Source organism: Tripterygium wilfordii, chromosome 2, assembly GCF_013401445.1.
Source record: "Tripterygium wilfordii isolate XIE 37 chromosome 2, ASM1340144v1, whole genome shotgun sequence".
NCBI classification, from domain to species: Eukaryota; Viridiplantae; Streptophyta; class Magnoliopsida; order Celastrales; family Celastraceae; genus Tripterygium; species Tripterygium wilfordii.
The window spans coordinates 8,104,581-8,130,695 of record NC_052233.1 but is presented as its reverse complement, the minus strand read 5'-3'; the positions used below and the strand labels follow the sequence as shown (position 1 = coordinate 8,130,695).

General features: G+C 35.7%; 3 protein-coding genes across 6 annotated transcripts; all 3 read left to right on the top strand.

Annotated features, from left to right (window-relative positions):
* The first annotated feature begins 7,810 nt into the window (after nucleotides 1–7,810).
* On the top strand, nucleotides 7,811–10,880 carry LOC120017061 (cytokinin riboside 5'-monophosphate phosphoribohydrolase LOG1-like). The gene is made up of 7 exons (XM_038870124.1): nucleotides 7,811–8,152; nucleotides 8,597–8,694; nucleotides 8,855–8,885; nucleotides 9,292–9,391; nucleotides 10,098–10,168; nucleotides 10,301–10,444; nucleotides 10,530–10,880. The coding sequence occupies exons 1-7, from the start codon at nucleotides 8,033–8,035 to the stop codon at nucleotides 10,623–10,625; spliced, it is 660 nt and encodes a 219-aa protein (XP_038726052.1). The 5' UTR covers nucleotides 7,811–8,032; the 3' UTR covers nucleotides 10,626–10,880.
* A 692-nt stretch (nucleotides 10,881–11,572) lies between these two features.
* On the top strand, nucleotides 11,573–17,329 carry LOC120017052. The gene is made up of 15 exons (XM_038870114.1): nucleotides 11,573–11,725; nucleotides 12,592–12,742; nucleotides 12,892–13,003; nucleotides 13,097–13,216; nucleotides 13,507–13,611; nucleotides 14,071–14,154; nucleotides 14,239–14,354; nucleotides 14,497–14,598; nucleotides 14,681–14,794; nucleotides 14,868–14,924; nucleotides 15,529–15,595; nucleotides 16,038–16,091; nucleotides 16,267–16,341; nucleotides 16,706–16,741; nucleotides 16,866–17,329. The coding sequence occupies exons 2-15, from the start codon at nucleotides 12,723–12,725 to the stop codon at nucleotides 16,956–16,958; spliced, it is 1,155 nt and encodes a 384-aa protein (XP_038726042.1). The 5' UTR covers nucleotides 11,573–11,725; nucleotides 12,592–12,722; the 3' UTR covers nucleotides 16,959–17,329.
* Nucleotides 17,330–19,163: 1,834 nt separating this feature from the next.
* Nucleotides 19,164–25,564, top strand: LOC120012346 (protein-tyrosine sulfotransferase-like). Of its 4 annotated transcripts, none has more exons than XM_038863762.1 (13): nucleotides 19,164–19,456; nucleotides 20,056–20,127; nucleotides 20,530–20,695; nucleotides 20,806–20,877; nucleotides 21,205–21,493; nucleotides 21,802–21,942; nucleotides 23,016–23,120; nucleotides 23,233–23,380; nucleotides 23,473–23,522; nucleotides 23,626–23,688; nucleotides 23,802–23,921; nucleotides 24,666–24,800; nucleotides 25,332–25,564. In XM_038863762.1, the coding sequence occupies exons 2-13, from the start codon at nucleotides 20,079–20,081 to the stop codon at nucleotides 25,473–25,475; spliced, it is 1,482 nt and encodes a 493-aa protein (XP_038719690.1). In that variant the 5' UTR covers nucleotides 19,164–19,456; nucleotides 20,056–20,078; the 3' UTR covers nucleotides 25,476–25,564. The 4 variants fall into 4 exon arrangements, with proteins under 4 accessions (XP_038719690.1, XP_038719673.1, XP_038719682.1 ...); XM_038863745.1 differs by having other exon boundaries at nucleotides 19,165–19,456; nucleotides 20,053–20,127; nucleotides 23,620–23,688; XM_038863754.1 differs by having other exon boundaries at nucleotides 19,165–19,456; nucleotides 20,030–20,127; nucleotides 23,620–23,688.
* The last annotated feature ends 551 nt before the right edge of the window (nucleotides 25,565–26,115 follow it).

Here is a 26,115-nt window from a genome sequence, read left to right as displayed (position 1 = left end):
TTTTAAAAAAAAAGATATATGAAGATCAAGTTTGTTCAAGATATATATATACACATGAGTATCACTAATCATATATATATATACAGGAATTCTCCTATGTGGATCAAAAAGTGTGGACCAAGTTTGTGGACCAAAATCCAATGGTTGTAATAAAACACAACATAGGTGGGGGCCACACATTTATTATGGGACCCACCACATCTAAGGTTGAAAAACAAGTCCACAAATTTGGTCCACACTTTTGATCCACATAGGAGAATTTCTCTATATATATATATATATATATAGGACCAATTAATAATTAACTCTAGCAGAAAGTTGGATGTGAAGTAGAGTTTAGATAATTTCATGTTCATTCACATGCATGACTATATATATATATAGAGAGAGAGAGAGAGAGAGAGGGAGAGGGAGAGAGGAGGTTTATTCTCTTTGTCTTCTTGAAAATGATGGTGACAATGATACATTAACTTAATTAGAAAAAAATAATCAGATTTTGCCATTTGGACATTTAAGTCAAGGTGATCAGGTGCTCTTTGATTCTTTTAATCATTATTTAAACTTGAAAATTCTCATTGACAGTTGAATTTAATTTCCCTCTTTCACATTGATGTTGTTTAAATTTATCAACTGATCAATGCAACACCATACGTGGGAAATTAAGCAAAAAAATCAATGGAATTAATGGAAAAGAAGAGAATGACCCCCACTTGTCATGTCACTCATCCGCACCATTAAATATAGATTTTTATTTTACACCCTTATTTTAAATCCTTACGTGAGAATATATATATATATATATATATATATATATATATATATATATATATTTTTGTGTGGTTCATGAAAGAGGGGGGCCTGTTCAGAGTAATATTTTGGTGATGTCAACTGGTCACTGAACCAGAAGACACGTTTGAAGGTACAGAACCACATGCAGATGGATAAGCATAAGCGGCTAAACATTTATAGTTGCAACTCAATGTTTCAAAAATCAATCCAATTACAACTATACAAACTTGTCCTTTAAACATTCAAAATGATCTAAACTAGAGCAATTAAGCTGCACGCACAGAAATTTCTCACTTAACGAGATAATAAGTTGGGTTAAAACATAACGCATGGTCATAAGGGTATATTGCTCAGAATGAAAATCAATTTAAAATATTTCGATTCCATACGGTTTGATCCTATGAAGGTTCATATCACCCAAGTGGTCCAAGATCCTTATTTTCTAGCCGTGTGGTCTGACGGAAAAGGCATATGTGATAATCGATGATAAAAGCCATATATGGTTATGTTTTATCTGAAATTACGTAAACATATTTGCCTTGTCTACTTTTATCAAATTGTATTGGTTGGCCTCCGATGTTGATGTAGCAAAGTGAGCAGTCAATTAGAAAAATAACGTGACATTCATTCTTTCTCTTCAGACAAATTGGAAGTCGGTGCTGATCCCTTTAATTAACAGACATTGTTATTGTCAAAATTAACTTTGAAAATCACTAGACCTTATGGTTTTTACCTAACATGATGGTACAGTACATAGGTAGTTAGTTAGTTGACTCTTCTTTTTTTGGTCAATATTTCATTAGTTCTCTACAGTCAAAATTTTCAAATAATTAATCATTACCAAATTTAATTATAGGTTGTGATACTTCAAATTATTCCAAAGTAGGTGCATTAATTACGCTTTGTGTTTTAGACTTTCGTTGAGTGAGAGTGGTCGACCCTTCCATGAAAGAGATGCATGCATGTGCCTTATCCAAAAAGGTGTACGTGTGTGTATATTTTTGTGGCGTAGTCTTTCTTTGTGAAGTTTTTTTTTTGTCCCTCCTTATGAGCAATCTTATATGAGAGAACAAGAACAAAATAGTTATATATGTGTGTGTGTGTATATATGTATGTATGCATGCATGTCTGTGTGTGTGATGAATTTATGATATATATATATGAGAGGAAAAGAACAAAATAGGTAGCTAGGGTTCAATTCCTAATAGGAGGGACAAGTATGATTACAGATTACAAGAGGGTTTAATACTGTCCAAGTGGAAATCGGAAAATGGCCATAATGTAACTATAATAACATACACCCATAAAGGCTCATAATCATTAACTCATATAAATGATAGTGGGATGAAACTGTATATGCACTGAAATACTTGTTTTTTCTGACTAGGAATTCCACCATTTTATTGGGATAAATAATAATATATTTACTTATATTATAACTAGGCCATTTTTTACTAATATCTCGACTAATTCAATTAGTTCCTTCTGTGTTATACTAGTTATTTTCTTCATATTTTCTTATGCTTAAAATTATATATATAAAGGTTTTCATTAATTCCTTCATGTATTTTTTGAAAATTACTAAAGTATACTTGGCCAAATTTCCAAGTTTGGAGAAGCCAATTTTTCCAAGCTTTCTATAATTAGTATTTGATGGATCGTATTTAACACAAAAGGGGAGGTGAATTGTGTCCCCAAATTCCGATAGGAATCTCTTTTTATAATTTAAAAGGAAATCAATGTCAATTAACAATTAGCACACAAACTTGGACTCTAATAATTATCTTAATCAATATTCATTTCAATGCAAGATGTGATACAATATGGTGAATGATCAATTATCAAATAATCAAGGAATTGCAAAAACAGATTTTTTAAACAACACACTGCGCACAGATTTTACAACTCAAATTTCACCTAGCAAATCAAGTCAGAATTCAATGAAATTTGGTATGCAGTATCACAACACCCTAATGAATACTATATCAAAAATTCAAATTAAAATTCAAAGTTTAGCTATGTGAACAGTGCACGGACAGACTAGTGGTTCAGAAAATTCTGCAATCAAAACACTTAATCAATCAACAAGCAAGCAATGCAATCAAGAAAGTCCACACAGCAATTTATAGTAGTTCGGAGACTCTTCTCCTACATCTACTACCTAGGTTCACCAACCTAGGATTTTCCAACCTCCACTAAGGATGTGGTTTTCTCAAGAGCTCCACAAAACTCACAAGGGTTTTTAGGTCACCCTTAAAACTGAAGATTTCAAGATAATCTTCAAACTTTACAACCAAGGGTTTCAAGCACTCCCTTAAACTCAACCTCAACAAGGTTTTTGCCCAATGAAGGGACTTTTACAAGTGTTCGGTATAAATGGTTCACTCAAGGTTTGCACTAAGCAAATGGGGTTGAGGAACACTCAAGAATCACAATATCACCTCACGGGTTGGATAGAAAATGAAGAATAATGAGGATTTTCGAATCTGAAAATAAGAAGTCAAATAAGAAGCACTCCCTCTTTGCAAAAGCAAAATAGTGAGGAAGCCTTTAGAGTGGCTTGGGTAGAAGCTTGGATTCAATGGCACAAACTAGCTTGAAAGCTTTGAGAGCAAGAATTTCTTCAATGTAACTTTTGGCTTCTCCAAGTTGGAATGAGGAAGAACCCCTCTTTATAATTTACCAAGCTCTTGTGATTTCCACCATTGGATCTTTTTCCATCTTCAAATCTCGACCTTCAATTACATGTGCAAATCTTGGCCATTGAATGGATAGATCATTAAATCTCAACCTTGCAATATGTAGCCGTTGCACTTGCATTATTTTCCAAGTCTAGCTTTGCAAGATTTGAGTTGTCATGTGCACTTGCAGCCATCTTTGACCATTTGATTAAACTTGCACCAAATCTTGACCTTGGTATCTCCAACAATTTTGTCATCTTTGACCATTTGATCAAACTTGCACCAAATCTTGGCATTGGTATCTCCAACAATTTCCTTTTAAATGTGTAGCAACTTGCAGCCATCTTTGACTCCAAAAATCAAGTAAGATCTTCTTTTAAGTCAAAAATTGCAAGCAAGAATGTTGTCTTATGCACAACCATTGGATTCACCTTTAAATGATCATCTTAACCCTTCAAGTCTTGTTGTAATATGATCCATTCATAATTCAAAACAATTCAATCTCGGCCATAGATTAGTGTACCGTTGGAGCTTGTAGTCTTCAAGAATATCTTCATAATCTAAGTCTTGTCTAGTTGCAAAATATACTTTCTCATCTCTTACAAATTTCAACCATTGCATTTGTCCTTTAGCTTCATCAATTGTCTTCTCACAAAAATCTGATCATTGACCTCAATAAAGGAAGCATGTGCAAGATCTTGTTTGATGAAGACAAGAGATCCTTCACGTGACCAAACATGTCCCTCCAATCTTGACTTCAAACTCTGAATTTGGCAGCACCAATATATCCATATTATACAGCCCTAAGGCTAGTTCCAATCATCAATCAAAATGCCTTAGTGGAAGGTTGATGAACATAGGTTTTTCTTGGTTTTCTAGAGATCCAAGCTCATACTCGAAAACCGGACTTCAATTCACTTGAGCATACTGAATTCTGAGTCATATGAGACCACAATGATGATTAACCTACAAGGAAATAGGAGGTAGAACTCCCCAATTGTATGTAAGCTCAAAGAGCTTCATATGGAGCGCATAGGTTAATTACATTAGAAAAACAACCCAGAAAATTCATATTACTGCATGATAAATCATTTTATATGTATTAGAATGTCCATGTAAAATTTCATAACAATCGGAGATCGTTTGGTCACTCAACCAAGCAATTAGATCACTAATAGTGAAACCGATAAATTCTAAGTGTAAATTCAAAGTCATTTTGCAAACTTAGTGTAAATGACCTTTTCTCTTGAACTTTACTAAATCAAATATGTTCATAGTGATGAAACAAAGATGCACACGAAATTTCATTTAAATCGGAGTTCATTTGGTTCACCACGTTCACAAAGAACACATATGCACAAAATTAGGTAAAACCTAGTTTTGGCGGAATTTAAGCATATGACCAAATATATATGTGATGCACTTAATTTCTCATGATTATAGTCCTAGAACATATATTAAACCTTCATGTGCATGTGGTTCAAGTTTCAAGTAATTTGGACCTAAGTTGGTTAAGATAAGTTATGATCATTAGAAGATTAATGCCCTAACTTAGTCCATGTATGTTTGTTTTCAAAACTTAATTTCCAGCACTATCTCAAAAATATATAGATATCAAATTCACATAGAGATATGCATAAGCCTTCATTTAAGTGTATATGCACAATTAAGATATTAAACAATTAACCAAATAACCATTTAAGCATGTTTTCTAGCATTTTAGGATATGTTCAAGTCAAGCATGCTCACACACATTTTAGTATACAATCATACACAATCATCAAAAACACAATGTTGACCTAGACAGTAAGTCTTGGTCCAACACTTCCTTCATATTCCATTCGTATAAATATTCAAAAGTAAGAATCAACAGAAATCAATATCTTCCTCAAGAAATCTTCAAGGATGGATACTCCTAACTCTCCACCTGTAAAAAGGTCTAGAACTGATGAAGGTTCTACTTCTAAAAAAGATGAAGGTGGAAATGATCCCAGATTCAACCTCTCCACTATAAGGGAAGACGTATACGAGGACGATCCCCAGAAAACCATCGAATCTCTACAAGAAGCTTTGAGGGAAACCAAAAGGAGACTTAAAAAAGCAACCGACAAAGTTCAAGACTACAAAAGACAATTTATGGTTTCAAAGTATGCCATACAAGGTGTTCGATATATGTCATGGGGCAGACAAGCAAGTACTCATGACCCAGATAAATTGCACGAAGCAATCACTGAGATCACAGTACAACTTGGATCTGTTGCAGATGGAATAGACAGTGTTCTTTATACCCTAGAATAAAATTCATGTCCAACAGTATTCCCCATTATGCTCCACTTAAGAGAAGATACATAGGAAGATAGAGAGCAACAAATGCACGAACATAAGCAGAAAGTGGCACATGTTTATGTCTTCAATGTTTGGCTTTCCTGCTGGTCTTATACGTGTCAGTCAAAGGAGACGCATTGCATTTCTTTTCCAAATATATAAATATATATAAAATAGCTAGAAGAAGAAAAATACATATATGTATGAATAATATTGTAGCTAGGTTCAAGGTTTTCTTCAAAGATGCACGTTGCTTATAAAAGCACATTCACTGAACATTATATATTATTATATATATATATATACACATTATGCATGACCCTTTTCAGATATCATGATGATCTGCTTGTTTCATTTGGGTGGACTGGAAAACCACCAAATTTCGGCATGTTTTTTGCTGTGACCACATAGAAAAGGAGAGTTTAAACATCATTGTTCGTTGAAAAAAAATGGCTCAGTTGGTGATGATTCAAAGGAGCTAGGCATATACATTTGAACACCTTTTTTCCTTCCACCACCAACATAAATAGAAAAAGAAAGAAATAATCAAATGAACCCACAATAGCAACTCCATCAAAAGCAAAACATAAGAAGATGAAGGCGCATATTAGGTCTCGACTCTCGATGCACGGATAAGTGTGGAAGGAAATGAAGCCATGATATGGATTCCCAGTCAAAAAAATAAACAGTACCGTTGACGAAATTACACTCATCTTGACCAGGTCTTGATCATATCAAGATGAGATGAAAACAAATATTTAATGGATATGATATAAGTCCACGATTTCCTTAACTTAGTAAGATGTGTTTTAAAGACGTGAGTTTTAGAAGGTTCTAAAAGGCTTGGTGATGAGTTGGGCTTGGGAATACGGATGATATCTTATAATGATAGTCAAATTTGGGTTAGAGAGTTAATTGTTGTTTCCTAAAATACAGTGAGTAAATTATATTACTAGCTAGTAATAGGATAAAAAATATATATATATTGAGCACGAAATAGTGGGGTTTGGGACAACGTGGTTGGTTCCAGCTGAGAGTGAGAGAGCGAATGGAAAGAATTTGTTGGTTTTTGTAATAAAATTATAAAATGTTTCCTATGCATACAACAGTTGAGTTATGTCTTGTGAGTGAAGGCAGTTGGGGGTACATTGTAAAGATGGGTCAATTACCCTTGCATATAACTTCATTACATTCTCTTCTGCATTATGTCTCTATAACTTAAACAAACAAGGATGATGCTTTCAGAGCACTGAATTTCATACAATACTAGTAATTAACTCACTATATATATATATATATATATAACTAGTTGATGCAAACTCTCCAAAATAATTTTTTAAAAATAAATTATTCCACCGCCAGATTTTAGTCATTCTAAGCTTGATGACAAAGAGTGCAAGAAAAGACAACTATTTTTTTTCTCGATTTATTGAGAAAGAGGGCTTTCAATTTTACTTTCTTATGTAACCAAGTGTGAAGGATACCAAGTTTAAAAAATTATTGATTGTGAAAGCTTATTTTACCAATTTTACAAGAAGTCACCATAAGTTTTGTTGCACAGTCAACAATCAAACCACTTAGATGATGACTTAGTCGGTGAATTTTTTTAGGTCAAACCGTACGACTTCGAGAGGTCATAAATTAGATTTTCAGTGGAAGTAATACTCTTGTAGTCATGCTACCGGACAACATAAGTTTTAAGCACATATCAAATTTTCAAAGAACAAATTTATACGACGTGGTTCTAATTTTTAAAAAAAAAATCAAACCTTTTCATATTTTCTTTACCGTACCAACTACCAAAACTAGCAAGCAGTCCCGACTTCCAATTAGACCAAAATGTGAAGATTAAACTCACAATAATTAAGATTTGAGGGACTAATATGTAAAAAGCTCAATGCTTTCTTTCACGCGTTTTTGATTAGTAAATTGAGCATGACGTCTATAGAGCACAAATGGTGAAGGCAATTTCATTGGTGGGTTAAGTGGGCTAATTGAGTGACGCAATCATAGACTATCACTGTCTGTACTCTGTTTTTAAAGGTATATATGGATGGATTTACAGAGTGAGGGACGTACTCGTGCTAATGTGCGCTCGCCTGTGCGAACCGTTATATATATGGACAGCCGACCAACGACACTAGAACCACTCTCCAATTGTCAAACAGTGGAGGTCTGAAACAGAGGATATAATACTAGCGAATAGGTTTTAAGAAAAGTGTGTGAGTCTGAGAGAGATGGAGAGAGAGAAGGAAATGAAGCAATCCAAGTTTAAGAGGATCTGTGTGTTTTGTGGGAGTAGTCCAGGGAAGAAGAGTAGCTATAAAGATGCTGCTGTTGAGCTTGGAAAGGAGTTGGTACTGCCTCTCTGTTTTGCTCTTTGTCTGGTCTTTCGGCTCTGTTTCGAATTCTTAAATCTGTTTTCAATTAATCTTATTATTCTTTTTGTGATTTTGTTGATTTCTCGTTCTGGGTTTTCTTTTAATTTGGTTGGTTTGTGCTTTTTTTGCTTTGTGGGATTTCTGCCATTACTGGCTCTGTTTCTTGGTTCATAAGTGAACTCTGCTTTTTTTATGCTGAGAAAGAACATTAATTTCCAACCAATCAAAATATTATTTAGGAGCAAGATGTGGCAAAAATGGGGTATTGTAGAAGAATCTACCAGGGAATTTCTTGAAAGTAAAATGTGATTTATTGGGTGCTTAATGAAAGCAGAACTTGGAATTCATTTTCAGTGAACTTGGTTTACTGCACAATTTGTCTGAATGAGCTAATATTTCCTTTCTTTTTTTCTCTTTCAGGTTTCAAGAAATATTGATTTGGTTTATGGAGGAGGGAGCATAGGGTTGATGGGTTTGATTTCTCAAGCTGTATATGATGGTGGCCGCCATGTTATTGGGTAAGAATCTTATCTCAATTTCTCTTTTCTTTTCTTCAATTTTATCTGCTTCTTTAATTTTTTGCATATTAGATAACCAATGAATTTCTTGGATAGGATTTGGTTTGTTCTTCATCCTTCTTTACTAATTTAGTAATTTTTGTCTTGTTATTGTCTGCAGAGTTATCCCCAAGACACTCATGCCAAGAGAGGTACATAACTACATATCCTTAATTTCATTATATATTTATATATGCATAATCTTGTTTGCTTTTATTTTTCTTTTTTATTGTGGATCTTTTAGATATTCATGTGGTAGCTCCTTTTGCATGAATTTCTACCTCACTTTAGTTATCTTTAAATATGAATTTCACACACTTGTCTCTTCTGTATTTCTTGCATGGGATCTTATGAATCTTGTCCTCAATTTTCACATTGGGATTCTGCATGAACTTGCTCCATCAATGTCTTTTGTCCCTCTCCAATAACCTTATATGCCAACTTGCAAGATTCTTACACTTGGTCTTCTTCTTTTTTTTTACATGATGAAGTCCACTGTCCACATATTTATTGTGTGTGTGTGTGAGTCTCTGATGAACTTGATTGCATTTGATGCAGATAACAGGAGAAACAGTAGGGGAAGTGAAGGCAGTTGCTGATATGCACCAAAGGAAGGCAGAGATGGCTAGACAGTCAGATGCCTTTATTGCCTTACCTGGTTAGTATACATATATATACATATGATATGATCCACATATGGAGAGAGATTTTTGCACATAGTACTAAGTACCATAATAAAAATATGATTTTCATGTCAAAATATATGCTAAAGCATAGGTGAAGAAATGGCAAATGGAGTGAAGATTGTAATCATCAAGGCATTATAAACCCAAATGAGAGACAAATGACTAGAGAGCTGCTGCCTTTCCCCTTCATAGTTAATACCCTGGTCTTGCAATTCTCAGTTCATTATCATGATTTATCAGAAAAAAAAGCTGGCACTGAAAGCTTAACTTGTGGTGTGAGGCACTCTAGTACAAACCAGGCAACTAGTCCTTTGTCTGTGAGGTTACGGTAACATTTATTCAGCAGATTAATTAAGGAGAGAATTTCAGTCTTTTGTCCATCAAATCTGGTCCTTTTGCCGGCTACAAACTTGCATGGGCCAGATTTTCAGTGCTTTTGGGCCTCATCTTCAGTTCCTTCCCGGGCCGAAACAAGTAATTTAAGGCCAGGGCAGTGCATTTTGAAAACGATCTAACCCAGTAACCCTTATAAACTGGCTCTTGAATGGGACCTTTAACAGCCCAAAGAGAAAACAACAATAAAATAACATATAAGCTGTTTAGTTAAAATTCATACTTGGATAATTGGATTTTCCCTAGCATCTCATCTGAAACAAGTTCTACTGTGTGTAAATGAAGGTGGTTATGGGACCCTTGAAGAGCTTCTTGAAGTGATAACATGGGCTCAGCTTGGCATCCACGACAAGCCGGTAACGGATGATTCTAGCACTCGGATCATATATATATATATTGAGTTTGATACATGATATATATAATTAGCATGAATGAAACTTTTGCCATAAACTGAATAACCAAAGGTTCCCTGAACTGTGTGTTTACAGGTTGGATTATTGAATGTGGATGGGTACTACAACTCCTTGTTGTCATTCATTGACAAGGCAGTAGAGGAAGGCTTCATTTGTCCAACTGCAAGACATATCATTGTCTCTGCCCCTACCCCAAACGAGTTGGTCAAGAAAATGGAGGTACTAACTTACCCAATCCTATATATATATAGCATATAATCTTAGATTTACACTAGAATGGAGGAAATGATTCTTTAAATTCCAGGAATATTTTCCGCGGCACGAAAGAGTAGCCTCAAAACTAAGCTGGGAGATTGAACAACTAGGCTGCTGCACCCCAAAATGTGATATTTCAAGGTGAAGAAATGTGAAGAGGTGAAAGTAGAAAACACAGGACTGCAGGACTAATTTTAGATGACTGAAAATGTTCCTCCAGTAGGGATTTATTTTCTTCTTTGCTTTCCGAGTAAACTTTGACCTACAACAACCTCAACGCTTAATTTCTTAGGTTTTTGCTGCTAATTTTTTTTTTAAAATGTTTTGCAGTTTAGATCACAACTCTTAAACTGCTTTAGGTATGTATTAATTGTCAACAATGACTTAAATCAATTCTCAACTCCATTTATTGGAGTGCTCACTAAATTTCCGACCAACGAGAGGTGATTCGGTTGACAATCGGCTGAGTTAGACATATATATGTCTAATGTTTGATTCTAATGAGAAACATATTTCTCAATGGAATTTCAAAAAAAAAAATCAGAAATTCCTAAATTAATTGATGGAAGAGGAACTGCCTTGCAGTTGTGTTGCAATTTCTTCCTCAATAAATGGAGAGAATTCTATGTGTACATGAACATGACTTAAACCTGCGGCTTTGTAGGCCCATTTCTTGGGCTATGCCAGAGCTATATTAAGTAGTCAACCCAGTAAAGAGGCCCATTATATTTTTATTTTGGGCCTCGTCAAACATCTTACTGTGACAAAATGCGGCAAACGGTGCACCTAATCCTCTGTGTTAACGGAAAACTTCAACAATAAATGCTGCCTTAGAAAAACCTGTAATTGCCGGCCTTAAGAATTTAGATAGAGAAGGAAGTCTTGTTTTTTGGTATAAGACAAGTCTTATTACCTAATAACTAACTGTATAATAAAGAGTAAATAGACAATCATTTATACCAAAAAAATAATATAAAACCCCTAATTAATAATTATCACCTAATATATTAAAGTTTATTGTCACTTTTAATGTTTCCAGAATTTCCACCACGTGGCTTTCTACCATTCATTGTCAGGAATTTGATTGGAAATACGAATACGATGATAGGGCAATTTGGTCATTTTACATTTTTCACAGTGTGAGCACAAAACGCAACACAAGTGCCTTGCTCGTTCACATTTCTGTGTCCATCTCCCTCTCCGTCTCTCAAAATCTAGCCCTCTCTGTACAGGATCGCGAATACTGTAAGCTCCGACACCTAGCATTTTCAATCTTATTCCACTATTTTTGTTCTGTAATTTGAGTTTATGTTCGTGAAGGACGGGATCTGTTTCTGTCCTTCTCTCTCTCTCTTTTTCCTAATTATAATGTATTGATTCTGTCTAATTATGTGTATTTAGAGATATATAACTTGAAATTGATTTCGGCTCCATCGAAATCAAAGCTTCTTTGTATTAGTTAACGTTTCTGTGTTCAATTGATCTTTCTTGTGCGGGAGATCATATAAATTGATGCTTTGATATTCTTTATCTCCTTTTGTTTTTGGTGCAGATCGAGGATTATGCAGTAGTTGAATCTGAACTTTGTTGAATCTGCATTTTTTCATTGTGTCTTTTTTTGAATGTGATTAAATTCCATACTATTTTGCCAGATGATTCTTAAACAGGAAGTGAATTATAGTCTTACTAGAGGAAATAAAATTAGCTTAGGTGATAACGATTTGGTTGATATAATTTTGAAATTGTGAATCTGAGTTGTTTTGACGGGCTCTAGCCTCTAGCTTTAGGTATGGATGCAGCCATTTCCTTCCTGGTACAGGACCACAGAATCTTTTCCTTTTTGATATTCACAAGCACTTGTATAACATTTTTTTTAAAAGCTAGACCTAGTAAACAATATAGTCACCTGAATATGGTAGTTAATGATGAAAAATAAAAGGTAACTTCAGTTTGGAATAATTGCCTGAAGGAGGCGTCTCTACTAAATATGCAATTCAATATATTTGCTTCACTTGAGTCTTTTTGTCTTTTGAGTTGTAACAATTGCCGAGTACTTTTTTATTTCTTTCCTAACCCTGAAGCTGGAGGTTGATTATTTGTGATGGGCTCAGATTTTGTTGAAGATTCCATCTGGTTTCCTGAAGCTTTACAATCCTGAATTTGCTCTCGAAGGTGCTTGAAGAAGTGATTACATTTTCTGCCGATTTGAATTTTTGGTTCAATTGGCAGAAACTATAACAAGATGGTCACAATACACCGCAGGTTTTTTTTTGCTCTCTGCCAGTTAGCATTTTCTTCAGGAAATAGTGTTATAAATTGTTATCTTATGTCTTCTTGGGGTGAGTTTGTAGTAGTCTATTTTGAGCTCATTTGTTCAAATTGCTTGATTGTTTGTCATATTTTCTTTGTAGTGGAGGTAGTAGGAAAACACATGATGGTGCCAAGATTGTTGTGACCGCAATTCTGGGAGTTGTTTTTGGATTTTTTGTTGGTATATCCTTTCCATCAGTTTCCTTTGATAAGGTAAATTTTCCTCCACTAGTTTGTGACTTTAGCCTACGCTGCCTTAGGAACATATAACTAGTTTGATTTGTTTTGAACGTTTGAACTCTCCAGATTCACTTACCTTCAGGCATTATTTCGTCTTTTGATCTGGCCTTGACTAATAAAAACAGAGCTACAAGAAGCAGTCCTCTTGCGAATGATGAATCAGGAAATGGTCCTAAGCTATCCAAGGTACTTATTATCATATAACCAATGAATGAACATGGATTATAGATTTTAACTTTTGGAGACACACTGCCAGATCTTGTATGTTGTCTGGTGTGATAGTATAGTATAGTGTGATTAGCAAAGTAGCTCCTATGTGTATAGCCTATTAGCCTATGTGCATGTTGCATGCAAAGTTATCTTAATCTGCTCAGGTTGCCTTCGTTGATTTTTTTCCTTGCTGCCTTTAGAAGTAGTTTTTTCGTCCCTCAATTGCTGACCAAGTTTGATGATTTGGTCTTGTGAATTTGCTCCAGATTTATGTCCCAACAAATCCACGTGGTGCAGAATTGTTACCTCCAGGGATTGTAGTTCCAGAAACTGACCTCTACCTGCGTAGACTATGGGGTGACCCCAGTGAAGTATGGCGTGCAATTCTCTACCTGATTAAATTTCGATAACTTTCGTGTTTTTTACTATTATCGTTGAGTGACAAAGTTTTGAGCTCCCCCGTTCTCTGATGTCCATATACCTAAAGCAATGTCTTCACTGTTTGAGTTACTAGAGAAATAATGGCTGCTGTTATTCTTACGTTTGGGCAAAATGACATTATTGTCAGCTTGAAGCTTGTGCAGTTGTGCCCCATAACTCACCTTAGGAGAATTGATGCCTTACGTATTTGTATTGCATCCTTTTGGGAGCTTAAGATCATACCCTAATTTTCAAGAACGGATGTATAATTGTATTTTTGTTTTGCCCTTACCCTTTGTTAAAAACCTAAAATCATGTAGTTTTAGGTGCAAGTCCCATCCAACTCTCCCACACCACTGAAAGATGTATTACTGTGCTTGCACTAATACCTGATTTCCTTATATTGGCAGGATCTAAAGAAGAAGCCAAAGTACCTAGTAACATTTACTGTAGGTTATGATCAGAGGAACAATATAAATGCAGCAGTTAAAAAGGTATACTAATGGATAATTGGATATTCTGTGGCTGATATGTTTTCTTCTATAAATACTGAGGCTTGTATATTTTGCATATGTTAGTTTTCTGAAGATTTTCAGATTCTGCTCTTCCATTATGATGGTCGGACAACTGAATGGGACGAATTTGAGTGGTCAAGGAGTGCAATCCATATTAGCACGAGGAGACAAACAAAGTGGTTAGTGTGGATTTTGGTTGTATCAAGCTCCTTCTTCTGTAGCTCCTTCGAATAGAGACTATTTTCGATGGAGAATGTTTCTTTTACTGTGGGAGATTCTTTGTAGCCTGCTATAACTGTTTGATCCATTTATGTTTTCTAGGTGGTATGCAAAAAGGTTTTTGCATCCTGATGTTGTGGCAGCTTATGAATATATTTTTATATGGGATGAAGATCTTGGTGTGGAACATTTTAATGGGGAAAAGTAAGTTCTCTAAAAAGTACTATATCCTAGTCAGATTTTCAACAGTTGCCTGCGCTCTAGTCTGATTCATAAATATTAACAGGTATATTGAATTGGTTAAAAAACATGGCCTTGAGATATCACAACCAGGTCTTGAACCCAACAATGGACTGACATGGCAGATGACAAAGAGAAGAGGTGACAGGGAGGTGCACAAGTAAGATTTACCATGAAAATATATAAAAATACATTTATGTGCATATTTTAATTTGCCTGTTTGAATTGGAAAGGATTACAGAAGAGAAACCAGGCTGGTGCAGTGACCCACTTTTGCCTCCATGTGCCGCGTATGTCTCCCTCCTCTCTCTCTCTCGCTCTCTCTCTCTCTTTCTACATGGAACAAACATGTTGCATATATTTATGTACTTGAAACATCAACTTTCTCGGTTGGATGCATGACGAAACCCGTCACCCTCTAATTTTTGTCTAAAAGAAGGAACTCTTTTAGTTTATCTCACATGTAAACCAAATGAATGAATGGTTTGCATAAATTTTGTGGTTCTGTAATCTAAATGTTCACTGAGGATGTTCAAATGGCTCAATAACTTCCTCTTTTTTGTTCTGCTTTTGTTTTGTCTTTGTTCCCTCTTTTTTCAGGCCATCCTATCAGATGCCCTGCTGTTTTTCTCTTTTTTTGGTGTTATATATTTGTTTGCTCATAAAAAAAAGCTTTGTATTGCCTTTTTAAGGTCCGTTTGTAAATTTTTACTTGAATGAAGAATCATAAGTTTCCAATATTGGATATTGTGTTCATCTGTAAATTTTCACTAATTAGCTCTAAAAGTGGAAATTTTTGGGACGCGCTTAATTGTTTATAACTTTATACTACTCTTTAAAAGGATTACGGTTCTCCTTTTCCTGCTGCTTATATTTTTTTGGGGGTCTTATCAGCTTCGTGGAAATTATGGCCCCTGTATTTTCTCGGGATGCGTGGCGTTGTGTGTGGCATATGATTCAGGTGCGTTGAAATTTTCAGCTTTTTTTGTAGACTGAACCTTTGCTTCGCAGTTTAGTTGCTTCACTTCAACCAAATGGTCAGTTGTGCAAACAATGAAAACAGCCTCTTTGCAATGTGAGGTAAGGCTGTGTAGTGTGTACAGCTTGTCCCGCCTAGACCCTGCTTTAAATGCAGGAGCCTTGTGCAGGGAGTGTTGTTTTTTTGTAGTTGTCAAGATATATCCATCTCCGTGTCTACCATGTAAGAGTAACAGTGAATGCTTTCAGCTCGTCCACCAGTACTAAGATAAATCTTATCCATTCAGTTGCCTCACCATTTAAAAATGGTGGTTTTTGGAAGAGAGACTGAAACAATGTAAATGTGGTCTTGTCTAGTATATATATCGGGGATTTTTCATTTTTTAAGCTACTAAATATAATGCTTTGATTGTCTCTTCTGGTAGAATGATTTGGTGCATGGATGGGGCTTGGATTTTGCTCTTAGAAGATGTATGGAGGTTAGTCATATCTTGTTTCTGGACAATGTTTTATACTGGTAGTAAGCTTCGTTTATTTATTCCTTTATAATGAAACCTTCATGCTTTAGATGAAAATTTTGCATACTTCTGACTAGGTTATTGCCTTCTAATGTATTTGAACTTTTAAATCTTAATTGTCCGTCTTAACACGCAGCCTGCCCATGAGAAAATTGGAGTGGTTGATTCACAGTGGATCATTCATCAAGTAATTCCTTCTCTAGGTGGCCAGGTGAGTCATCACCCACTCACGTGTACTTATGAAAGCGTATTTTTGAATGCAAGATTTTCGTAATTGCATGTGCATCTAACGAAAGGATGCGGAAAAATTTGCGGTAATAATTTGTTAACAATGATTAGCATAGCATTACAGCAAAGATCTTTGTCAAAGGATCTATATTTGGATCACTCTCATACGGTCTCAACTCTCAACCGCCATCATGCGAGACATGGCATTACTTTCTGGATTGCTACGGTTCATAACAGTCTCTCTAGTCATGAGACTTCGTAGCTTATGATTTCACACTTCCTTTCTCTGTTATATTCAAAATTTTCACTTCTTGTTTGTCGTCTCATTACTTGTCTAAAATTCTCAGGGGAAGGGAGAGAAGGGGAAAGCCCCGTGGGAGGGGGTATGTGCAAACTTCTCATTACTTGTTTTTCTCTACTTTTCAATTTATCTTTTTTCTCTTTTGAAAAAAAAACAATCAATGTCTTAAGGGTTTATCTTCTTCGCCCACCCCTGCCAATTTTCAGGTGAGAGAACGGTGCAGAAGCGAGTGGTCCTTATTCCAGAATCGACTTGCTAATGCAGACCGGGCATATCTGTCTCACACCAGGAAGGGGTAATCTATTGTGGACCAAGTGTTGGCTCGATTTGAACATCTGCCACGTAGCCTTGAATGGGTATCCTACGTCTCGATTTGATGTTAACACAGCCTTGATGCGTCTTTAGAGGCCTGTTCGTCATGTGGGTTTGATCGAGGCCGTGGGCTTATTTTCTAAGCCTCAGTTTGTGTAATTCATAGATATTCGTAGTTATAGATGAGAGAGAGGAGAGTTTTATGTGTCTCCCCAAATTGTTTTGTCTTGTATACTCGCTTTGCTGTATTGGAGGGCATATTTGAGCAAAGATGAATGGTGTCTTCAATTATATTCTTTTACCGGAATTCGAAACTGCTGGTGTGATCTTCCAATATGTTGACATTTTTTTTAACCAAGTTTATTCTAACTTGAATTTTAGGCTTAAAATAATTTCTTTTTTCATTGTAATTTTGACTGCACCCGATTGTTGGAGACGGTGATGTTCAGAGAAGTGGAGGAAAAATGGCCGACTTTTTTGGAGTGAAACGGAAGTTTCTTTGTCACCGAACACTGTAATTGAGTTTGAGGAAGACATGGTGTTTTGCTTGCACTGGCAGATACCCTCACCCTCACCTAGATTATAATAGAAACGCTCATGTTACCTTCCAGGGTTGTTTGTTTAAGACTCCTTTGTGCTGGTGAAAGCTACCAACTAAAACATATGTGTCTATCTTTGTATTGTACTAGACGCAAAAATAACTTCTACCACTCTCCGTAGGATTATATAATATATGTTATAATCAGGTACGGGCAACAGGAGAGTAGAAAGTCATAAGATCTAGAACTGCTCTGTACACGAATCAGAGTATAAAAATGTGTTAATTGTCACTTGAGATGGAAATTTTACCACATCTTCTTTCATTATTGGGATATATTGGGTCTGTGTGCATTATATTTAAAGGGGCAAACTTCCACATCTTCGTTCTGCCTCTTAGCATTAGTGCACTTTTTTATATTGAGAAAAATTGGCAAGGCTATCCTCCTCAATCTATGGGAGAGTAACCATCCTGTGAAAATTGGAAACATCACTGCACTTCAATAGCTGACTGGCTCACAAGTTTCAACCCCATGGTTCTCTTCATTCAGACTGTTATGCTATGATTTTTGTACCATGCACTACTGCAAGATTTTTCTACTATGCACTACTGCACTAGCAACTAGCAAAAAATGGGCAGCAACCAACCAGCATTGTCTGAGCCCAAATGGTTTAGCTTTGTGGTCTTATGGGCCCACATTGTCTAGACTCTACCGAATATGGAGTTATGGTTCCAGAATTATGTCTCTCTCAAAAAGCCCACATTCCACCTTCTCCAAAACTGAAAAGGAAACAAGAAGAGGCACTGACCTGACACACCATCGCTTAAGGGTATTTCCGTCATTGAATAAATTCCCAAATTTCCAAGAAAACCAATGAATTAAATGGGAGACGGTGTGTGTGGAATAGTGTGCACGTTAAAAGCATGTCCAACCGATACTCTAAAATTAATTTATATCTATTTTAAAGTATCGTTTTTCTAAAACACATCAAGGGTCTGTTTAGTATATAATTTTGACAGTAGCATATATTGTGTTAGTATATATGGTGATAAAAATGTTAGTAGATATAGTTCATGAGATGCTGATAATGTTTGATTGTACTTTTGTTGATAAGATATATGATGCTAAAACAGTTATGTATTAAGGTTGTAACATACTAAAATAAATGATAAAATAAATAAGAAACAAATGATAATAAAAGCAATGTAGTCGGTTCAAATATAATGTCAGACACAAATGGAAAATGGTTGCAAAAAAGAAGAGAATTGTTCATTTATAGACAATTTTGAAACCACCATAATATTGTCTAAAAATTGCCTAATAATACTCGAGGAAAATGTTGTTTGGTGCATGAGAACATTATGATACTAAAGCCATATATTGTGATGAAAAATTGTCATCCAAACCGGCTGCATATAACCAGTACGACAATACCCTAACTGATACGTCAAAATAGGTGGAGGTTTTATTTGGGGTACGCAAACCATCCCCAAGAATACAAAATTATTATTTTAATAAAATGTATATAAAATTTTATTTTTGATTTTGTATTAAAATGTAGAGATGGCAATTTATTTTTTCAAAAACTGGTTTTACCCTTCTACCCCTTAAGCGCCAATTGCTCATTTCCTATTTCCCACCATGCCTCGCGGTCGTTTCGGTTTTAAAGATTCCTCCCTATTCTGTGTTCGTCTGGAGAGCACAGAGTCTTCACAGGTCAAGCAAGTAAACCTAGGGTTTACTATCGGCCGGGAAAATTGAAATTCGTGGGCTGCACCTTGTGTTTGGCCGGCGAGAAAATCAGAGGGAAATTTCGAATAACTGCCTCGGGAATGTTCGTTCTGATCCGGCTTTGTGGTGGGTCCTGATTAACCGCGAGGGCGGTCGGGTGGAGCTCCAACAGCGGTTAGAGGTTTATGAGCACGAGATCCCGGGACCCGATACTGGTAGGGCACTCCGTTCGATTGTCTTCTACTTTTGTTGTTAATGGAAATGAACGCAATGGAATTCGTGTAACAATCTCTGTTTCTCTTCTTTGACTTCGTGTTTTTGTATCAATCTGTCCTTTCCCTGGCTAGTAGTGGTGGTACGTTTCGGCGAGCTCTTCTTTTTTGTGTTAATGAAACTTTTCTCTTCCGTTTCTGGCAATTGATTTGAAATATAATCTGGTGCGGGTCGTGTCTCTAAATTTTTCTTTAAGGACTTTTGGTTCAGTTGTGTTAACTTTTATCTTTGCAATAGGAAGTTGGCATTGGCCTGTTGTAGAAGATAATTGAATAGAAAAAGGACTTTCGGAATTCTTAGCCAGAGAATGATTGCTTTTGACAACCTACAAACTCTTGCGATACATATGTCTGCAATATTTAGTTGCACATTTCATGCTTTTTGGTTTGTTTCCTATCATTTTTTCTGTTCTTTCCCTAGTTAATATGGTTGGCAGATTGTTCGTGTATTTGTGCTTTTGAACTATTATGTATTTAACATGTTCTTATTTTTACCTTTGTCTATACTGCTATCAGTAATTGTGATTTTGCCTCTGTAGCAGTAGTTGGAGTCACAACTAAGCAGATGGATCTCACTCTAAAATGTGCTGCTGTGCTGATGCTTCTTGGGCTGGGTATGTAGTATGTACTACCATTTCTGAATCCCTCTTTCAGCTTCTTTTTTATTTTATTTTTATGTTTTTTTATTCTGGATGAAATGGTTATGTTTTGAAATACTATTTCTATTCTATTCAGGGAAATGATATTTTTGTAACCCCATGATATTATATCAGACTAGATGATAGCCAGTTGTGTTGATTTTGCATCGGTGGCTTGTTATTAGGTTGTCATTGTCAAATATGATGCTAGGCTGATCGATAAGGCATTTAGTGATTGGGTACTAAATAATATAGAGATGAGCTTAATGCATTGCGAATGTAACTTGGTTATCTGCATCAGCTCTTTTCCTTTTGAACTTAATGTCTTGTTGAATTGGTTTGTGGATTTTCCGACTCTTCCCTTGGTATCTGTATCAGCAAGTGCATCTGCTACCAATAGTGATTTTGGGCAGTGTGAAAGAATTGTCAAAAGGTGGGCTTCTTCCGCTATTGATGTAGAAGTTAAAGATGACAAACATACACTTCAAGATTTGTTGTTTTTCCTCCACGTCCCAAGAACTGGAGGGCGAACATACTTCCATTGGTAATTTAACTTGTGCTATACAGTAAAGTATTGATTAAGTTATGTAGTTCTTATAAGTTATAACTTATAACCACTTAAGCTTCTGCCTCTACTGTATTTTGCACTTGCAGTTTCTTGAAAAAGTTGTACTCCAGTTCTCAGGAATGTCCCAGATCTTACGATAAGCTACGATTCAATCCTAGGTAGCTTTTCTTTTTCTTGACATCTTATTTAAGCTATCATAGGCTCATTTTTATTGACGTTTTATGTTACATGCAAGGGAGGATGAACTAACATATTTCATGCTAGTGTTTTTAACATACTTCTTTTAGTATAAAACTAATCGAATTGCAAATTCATTTATTAGTATTATGGTTTATGCTTTGAGTTTACAAAAATTCTACGCTTGGACTATCTTATTTATATGATTTTTAACAAAGCATGGACGACTCTTGGCTCTTGCTCAATTTATTTCTTTAGGATGTTTTAATTGTTTACGTGATTGCTTCTTTTTTTTTGTGTGTGTGCAGCAAACCAAAGTGCAGATTGTTGGTTACTCATGATGACTATAGCATGATGTCTAAACTTCAGAGGGAAAAGCTTTCAGTGGTGACGATACTTAGAGATCCAGTTGACCGTGTATTTAGTACCTATGAATTTTCAGTTGAGGTAGCAGCAAGATTTTTGGTGCATCCTAATTTAACATCCGTCAGACGAATGGCTGGACGCTTACGCCCTAAGACTAATGGAATAAGTACACTGGATATATGGCCTTGGAAGTATTTGGTTCCTTGGATGAGAGAAGATCTATTTGCTCGGGTATGAATTTCATTGGAATGTTGGTTGATGTGCATCTTTTCTTGTTTCTTTTTTGCATTCTAATGCCATAAGGTACTCTTTCTTCTTAGATTTTTGTTCTTTTTATCCATTGTACATTATCAAATGCATCTATGGTCTATGTTATCAGTTCCCATATGATTATATTCTTGATGACAACTACAACATTGCTTCAAATCATCCTATGTCCATGCATTTCAATAATGCATGGAATGACTAGATATTTGGTACCTGGAGTGACTAGATATTCTATTCTGCATGGAATGATTTTTTGTGTGTTTTACGGACAGAGAGATGCTAGAAAGCAAAGAGGTTCAAATGATGTGAGGAGCAATGACTCCTACGATACGAAGGAAGTTTTGATGCCATTGCATGAATACATCATTGACCCTACTGCTCTTGACATTGTTCACAATGGAGCAACGTTCCAGGTATTTGCCTATGTTTTCACGTTTAAAACTTGCAGCTCCTGTGGGTTTCTTTCTTTCTATTCTAGTTGATGTTAGGTTTTTCTTTTTTGACATTTTTGCAATAAACTGATGCTCCAGATATTTGCCCGTGTTTTCTCTCTTCAACTCGTGCCTCCTTTCTGTTTTTCTTTCTATTCTAATTGGTTTTTAGTTGCTTAGTAATGTCTATTGTTGAGTAAATCAATTGCCATTCTCGTTTGCATGCAATATGTACTCTGTTAACCATATCCTCTTCAACTGCATTGTCAAATTGTTGTCGCAACACTCTTTGCAGTTGCGTCTTTCTAAGTTTCTTCGTATAAAAAATTTGCCGACAACCATGACCTTTCATCCATGCTAATCTAAACCTTCAGAAATCAAATCTCTTTTCTACTATGGAAACCCATTCCTCTGGGGGAACATTTTTCCTTCATTACTTAATCTCTATGTTAAGCGGTGGAACCTTGCTGCTAAGATTATTTATTAAAATGAGAATTAGTTGTAATTAATAAAAACAATTCAGAAAACTCATTGTCTCATTGTGGATGCAAAAGAGGATTTGCATAACGAAATAACATCCAAGAAGAAACTGTTAGAAAATTTTAAATTATGGGATATGGATTGGAAGTAAATGAAGGACGAAAAATGGTAAAAAAACCTGGATACATAAGACTGTTGATTCTCTCTAGACCATCCTGTGGTGGTAGCCTTACATACTCATGCCATGAACCAATTAATCCTAGAAGATATAATGGGTAATTGACATTGCTTACTTTTGCAAAGTGGCTGAGTTGGGTGTCTGCTAGTCCGGTTGATTATTGGGCAATGAGCTAAATGGATGGAACTTGGAAGCTTCAGCTGGTGACTAAATTATCTGTACTAATTTGATGTTATTACAAGGTTAGGTGAAGATGTCCCTAAACTTCCTTGCGAAATTTAAGTACATAAGCATTCTCGCAGTAAATTTGAATCACTGAATCAAGTATTTGTCAATTGTCATTATCTGTGATTTACGTGGAATCGTCAACTTCGAGGTTGATTATTTTGGCTTATAGGTTGCAGGATTGACAAACAACTCTTATTTTTCTGAGTCACATGAAGTGCGCCATTGTGTGCAGAAACATAGGATTCTTGGGGAATACATACTTCAAGTTGCAAAGGTAATCAAATTTAGGTGCAGTATAGTCAACGACGTTGGTTGCAAATTGATTCTCTGATATTATTTTTGCTCTTTATGGTTATCTTCATGGTAGATGCTGGTAAATCTTGCAGAAGAGGTTGGACAATATGTTATATGTTGGTCTTACTGAAGACCACAGAGAATCTGCTACAATGTTTGCAAATGTGGTTGGTGCACAGGTAATTTCTCAGCTGGAAGCGTCAAACTCTAGTATGGAGAGCATAACTGACAATAAATCAGGTTCATGTTATACAAAACTTTGTCCTTTATCAAACTTGTGTTTTAGTGGTCAATAGAAATTCTGAAGGAAAATCATTTTACTGCTTCTTCAGCACAAATCTCTTCGTTTTCGGCTGCTGAAGATAGTATCAATGGTCGTGAGGTAAGAAGCTTCTGACCCTTTTGGCTGCAAAGTAAGAGGCTTGGTAATGAGGTTTTTTTACTCATCTGGTAACTTGACCCTTTACCCTGTGTGACAGAGACAGAGTAGCTCTATAGACCATATTGAAAGTGAGAATTCTACAGATGCTGAAGCAGATAAAGAAAATGTAAGCCATTTTGAGTGATATGCTATATTTTGTTTATATTCATGTAGAAATGAACCATTCCCCAATTTGAAGGGATAAGAAAATCGTTTGAATTATCTCTTTCACCATATTAGATGACTGTGGAGAAACTTATGGGAGGTTATGAATCCTGCATTTCCAATTTACGGAAGGCCCAATCACAACGCCGAACTAATTCTTTGAAGAGAATCTCCCCTGTACAATTTTCAAAAGAGGTATGCTTTGGAAATTAGAAGTTTTTCCTAGTAGCTTATTATGTTAGACTAATCTTGTATTTCATCCCCTGTAATATAATGCATTATTAAAATGCTGTTTAATGGGTCGTCAGCTGTAGTTTTGCTAATCTATATAAATTTTCTGGTACTATGCCTTGCATCAAGTTGGTTCATCGATCTGGTGGACTGGTAGTGATTCACACCAATCTGATTATTTATTAAAATGAGAATTAGTTGTAATTAGTAAAAAGGAAAAACAATTCAGAAAACTCATTGTGGATGTAAAAGAGGAATTGTATAACAAAATAACGTCCAAGAAGAAACTGTTAGAAAATTTTAAATTATTGGATAAGGATTGGAAGTAAATGAATGAAGTAAAATGGAAAAAGAAAAAAAAAATGGATACATAAGACTGTTGATTCTCTCTAGACCCTCCTGTAGTGGTAGCCTTACATACTCATGGCGTGAGCCAATTAATCCTAGAAGATATAATGGGTAATTGACATTGCTTACTTTTACCAAGTGGCTGACTTGGGTGCCTTCTAGCCCGGTTGATGCACTTGGCAATGAACTAAATGGATGGAAGCTTCAGCCAGTGACTAAATTATCTGTACTAATCTGATGTCATTATAAGGTTGGGTGAAGATGTCCCTAAACTTCCTTGCAAAATTAAGTACATAGCCAAGTCTTCTCCCAGTAAATTTGAATCATTGAATCAATTTGTGGTTCATAAAAAATTTCCAGGCTCGTCGTCAAGTTCCTGAGGTGGTGCTCCAGCAAATAAGATCGCTTAACAATCTCGACTTGGAGCTCTACAAGTATGCGCAGGTTATTTTTAGAAAACAGCATGAAAATTCCCTTCAAAAGTTGAGTTCCATGGTAAGTCTCTCTCTCTCTCTCTCTCTCTCTCTCTCTCTCTCTCTCTCTCTCTCTCTTGTTTCTCATATCCAGCTTCTTTTCTTGACATCTCTTATTCGAATTGGTACTGCATGTTGGTTGAAAAGAACTAGAGATTTTTTACATTTGATTTGATGGAAGCTAAAAAGGCTTGTTGAAGTTCCATGCCAAAGCTTTCTCATGCCCAGCTACTTTTTTTTGACGTCTGCGCTTATTCAAACTGGTATTTTGAGTTGGTTAAAATGGACTTGATATTTTTTACATATACGTGGTGGAAGCTAAAAAGCTGGTTGAAATTCCATGCAAGCAAAAGCTGCCAGGCAGGCTTCAGCTTTTTATTCGAGAAAAAAATGTGTGAATTTGGATGATGATTGAAAACTTTGGTTGCTTAATATTTCCTATCTACGTTTGCTTAATATTTGAGGCATGAACTGTCTAGAGTGATTTACCTCCTAAAGTAAAATAGCGATCATGTCTTGTGCGGCTAATGCCTTTCAATTTCTTAAATTGCAGGAGAGGTTGGAGAACATGTTCAGCGATTCAGGTGGCTTCACACACTGGGAACTAACCTTTGCGTTTTCCATTGTCATAATATTTTTAGTCGCCATTGTATTCGTAAATGCAAGAAGAAGAAGAACATCAAAGGTTAAGATGTGAATATAAACTTTCATTACAGATTACATATATTTTATACGGTGGTAGAAGCCATTTGGTTGGATTGTCTATATAAACCTGTCTTCTGTTAATGTGTTGCTTTATACTTTGCTGGTGCTGAAGCCTTCGAAACAGCTTTCTGCAAATAGAATTCCTAAAGCTGCTCAGTGTAAATATTGTTCTCTTGCGTCAAAAAAAGACAAAAGAATGAGGCCATAACTCATTCTTCGAGGGCCATGGACAGACATTATAATTAAGCTTCTGAATGACGATGATGCAGGTTAATTCTCAAAATTATGTTCTGCCTGTCTGTCTGTCGTTTTGGAATAATTAATCTAATCTCTAGTTGTGGCGAATAATATCTTGTTGACCATCGAAGCCCTGAATGAAGGGTTGGGACCCAGCAGCAAGCGAAAATCATGACAGCTCTCTCAGATCGTTAATTCTCAACATATGGATGTCGATCAGATGGTCAGGTCATGCAGATCTATCGCTATCTAATTATAATAATAATTATTATTATTTGGTTCCTATAAATTTAATGGTTTAGTTAGTAATAGGTATCTCATTTTGTCAAATGATCAAATCCATTGTCGTTATCTGCGTTGCTCTGCTTTGGGTAGAAAATAATGGAGTTTCCTAT

Excerpts from the sequence above, each read along its gene's own strand:
- LOC120017061 (XM_038870124.1), top strand. The coding sequence starts at position 8,033 with ATGGAGAGAGAGAAGGAAATGAAGCAATCCAAGTTTAAGAGGATCTGT. Across the intron at positions 8,695-8,854 it reads GGTGGCCGCCATGTTATTGG|AGTTATCCCCAAGACACTCA; the intron begins GTAAGAATCTTA and ends TATTGTCTGCAG. Across the intron at positions 10,169-10,300 it reads TTGGCATCCACGACAAGCCG|GTTGGATTATTGAATGTGGA; the intron begins GTAACGGATGAT and ends GTGTGTTTACAG.
- LOC120017052 (XM_038870114.1), top strand. The coding sequence starts at position 12,723 with ATGGTCACAATACACCGCAG. Across the intron at positions 14,155-14,238 it reads TAAATGCAGCAGTTAAAAAG|TTTTCTGAAGATTTTCAGAT; the intron begins GTATACTAATGG and ends TGCATATGTTAG. Across the intron at positions 14,925-15,528 it reads CTTTTGCCTCCATGTGCCGC|CTTCGTGGAAATTATGGCCC; the intron begins GTATGTCTCCCT and ends GGGTCTTATCAG.
- LOC120012346 (XM_038863745.1), top strand. The coding sequence starts at position 20,079 with ATGGATCTCACTCTAAAATGTGCTGCTGTGCTGATGCTTCTTGGGCTG. Across the intron at positions 21,494-21,801 it reads GAGAAGATCTATTTGCTCGG|AGAGATGCTAGAAAGCAAAG; the intron begins GTATGAATTTCA and ends TTTTACGGACAG. Across the intron at positions 24,801-25,331 it reads TTCAAAAGTTGAGTTCCATG|GAGAGGTTGGAGAACATGTT; the intron begins GTAAGTCTCTCT and ends CTTAAATTGCAG.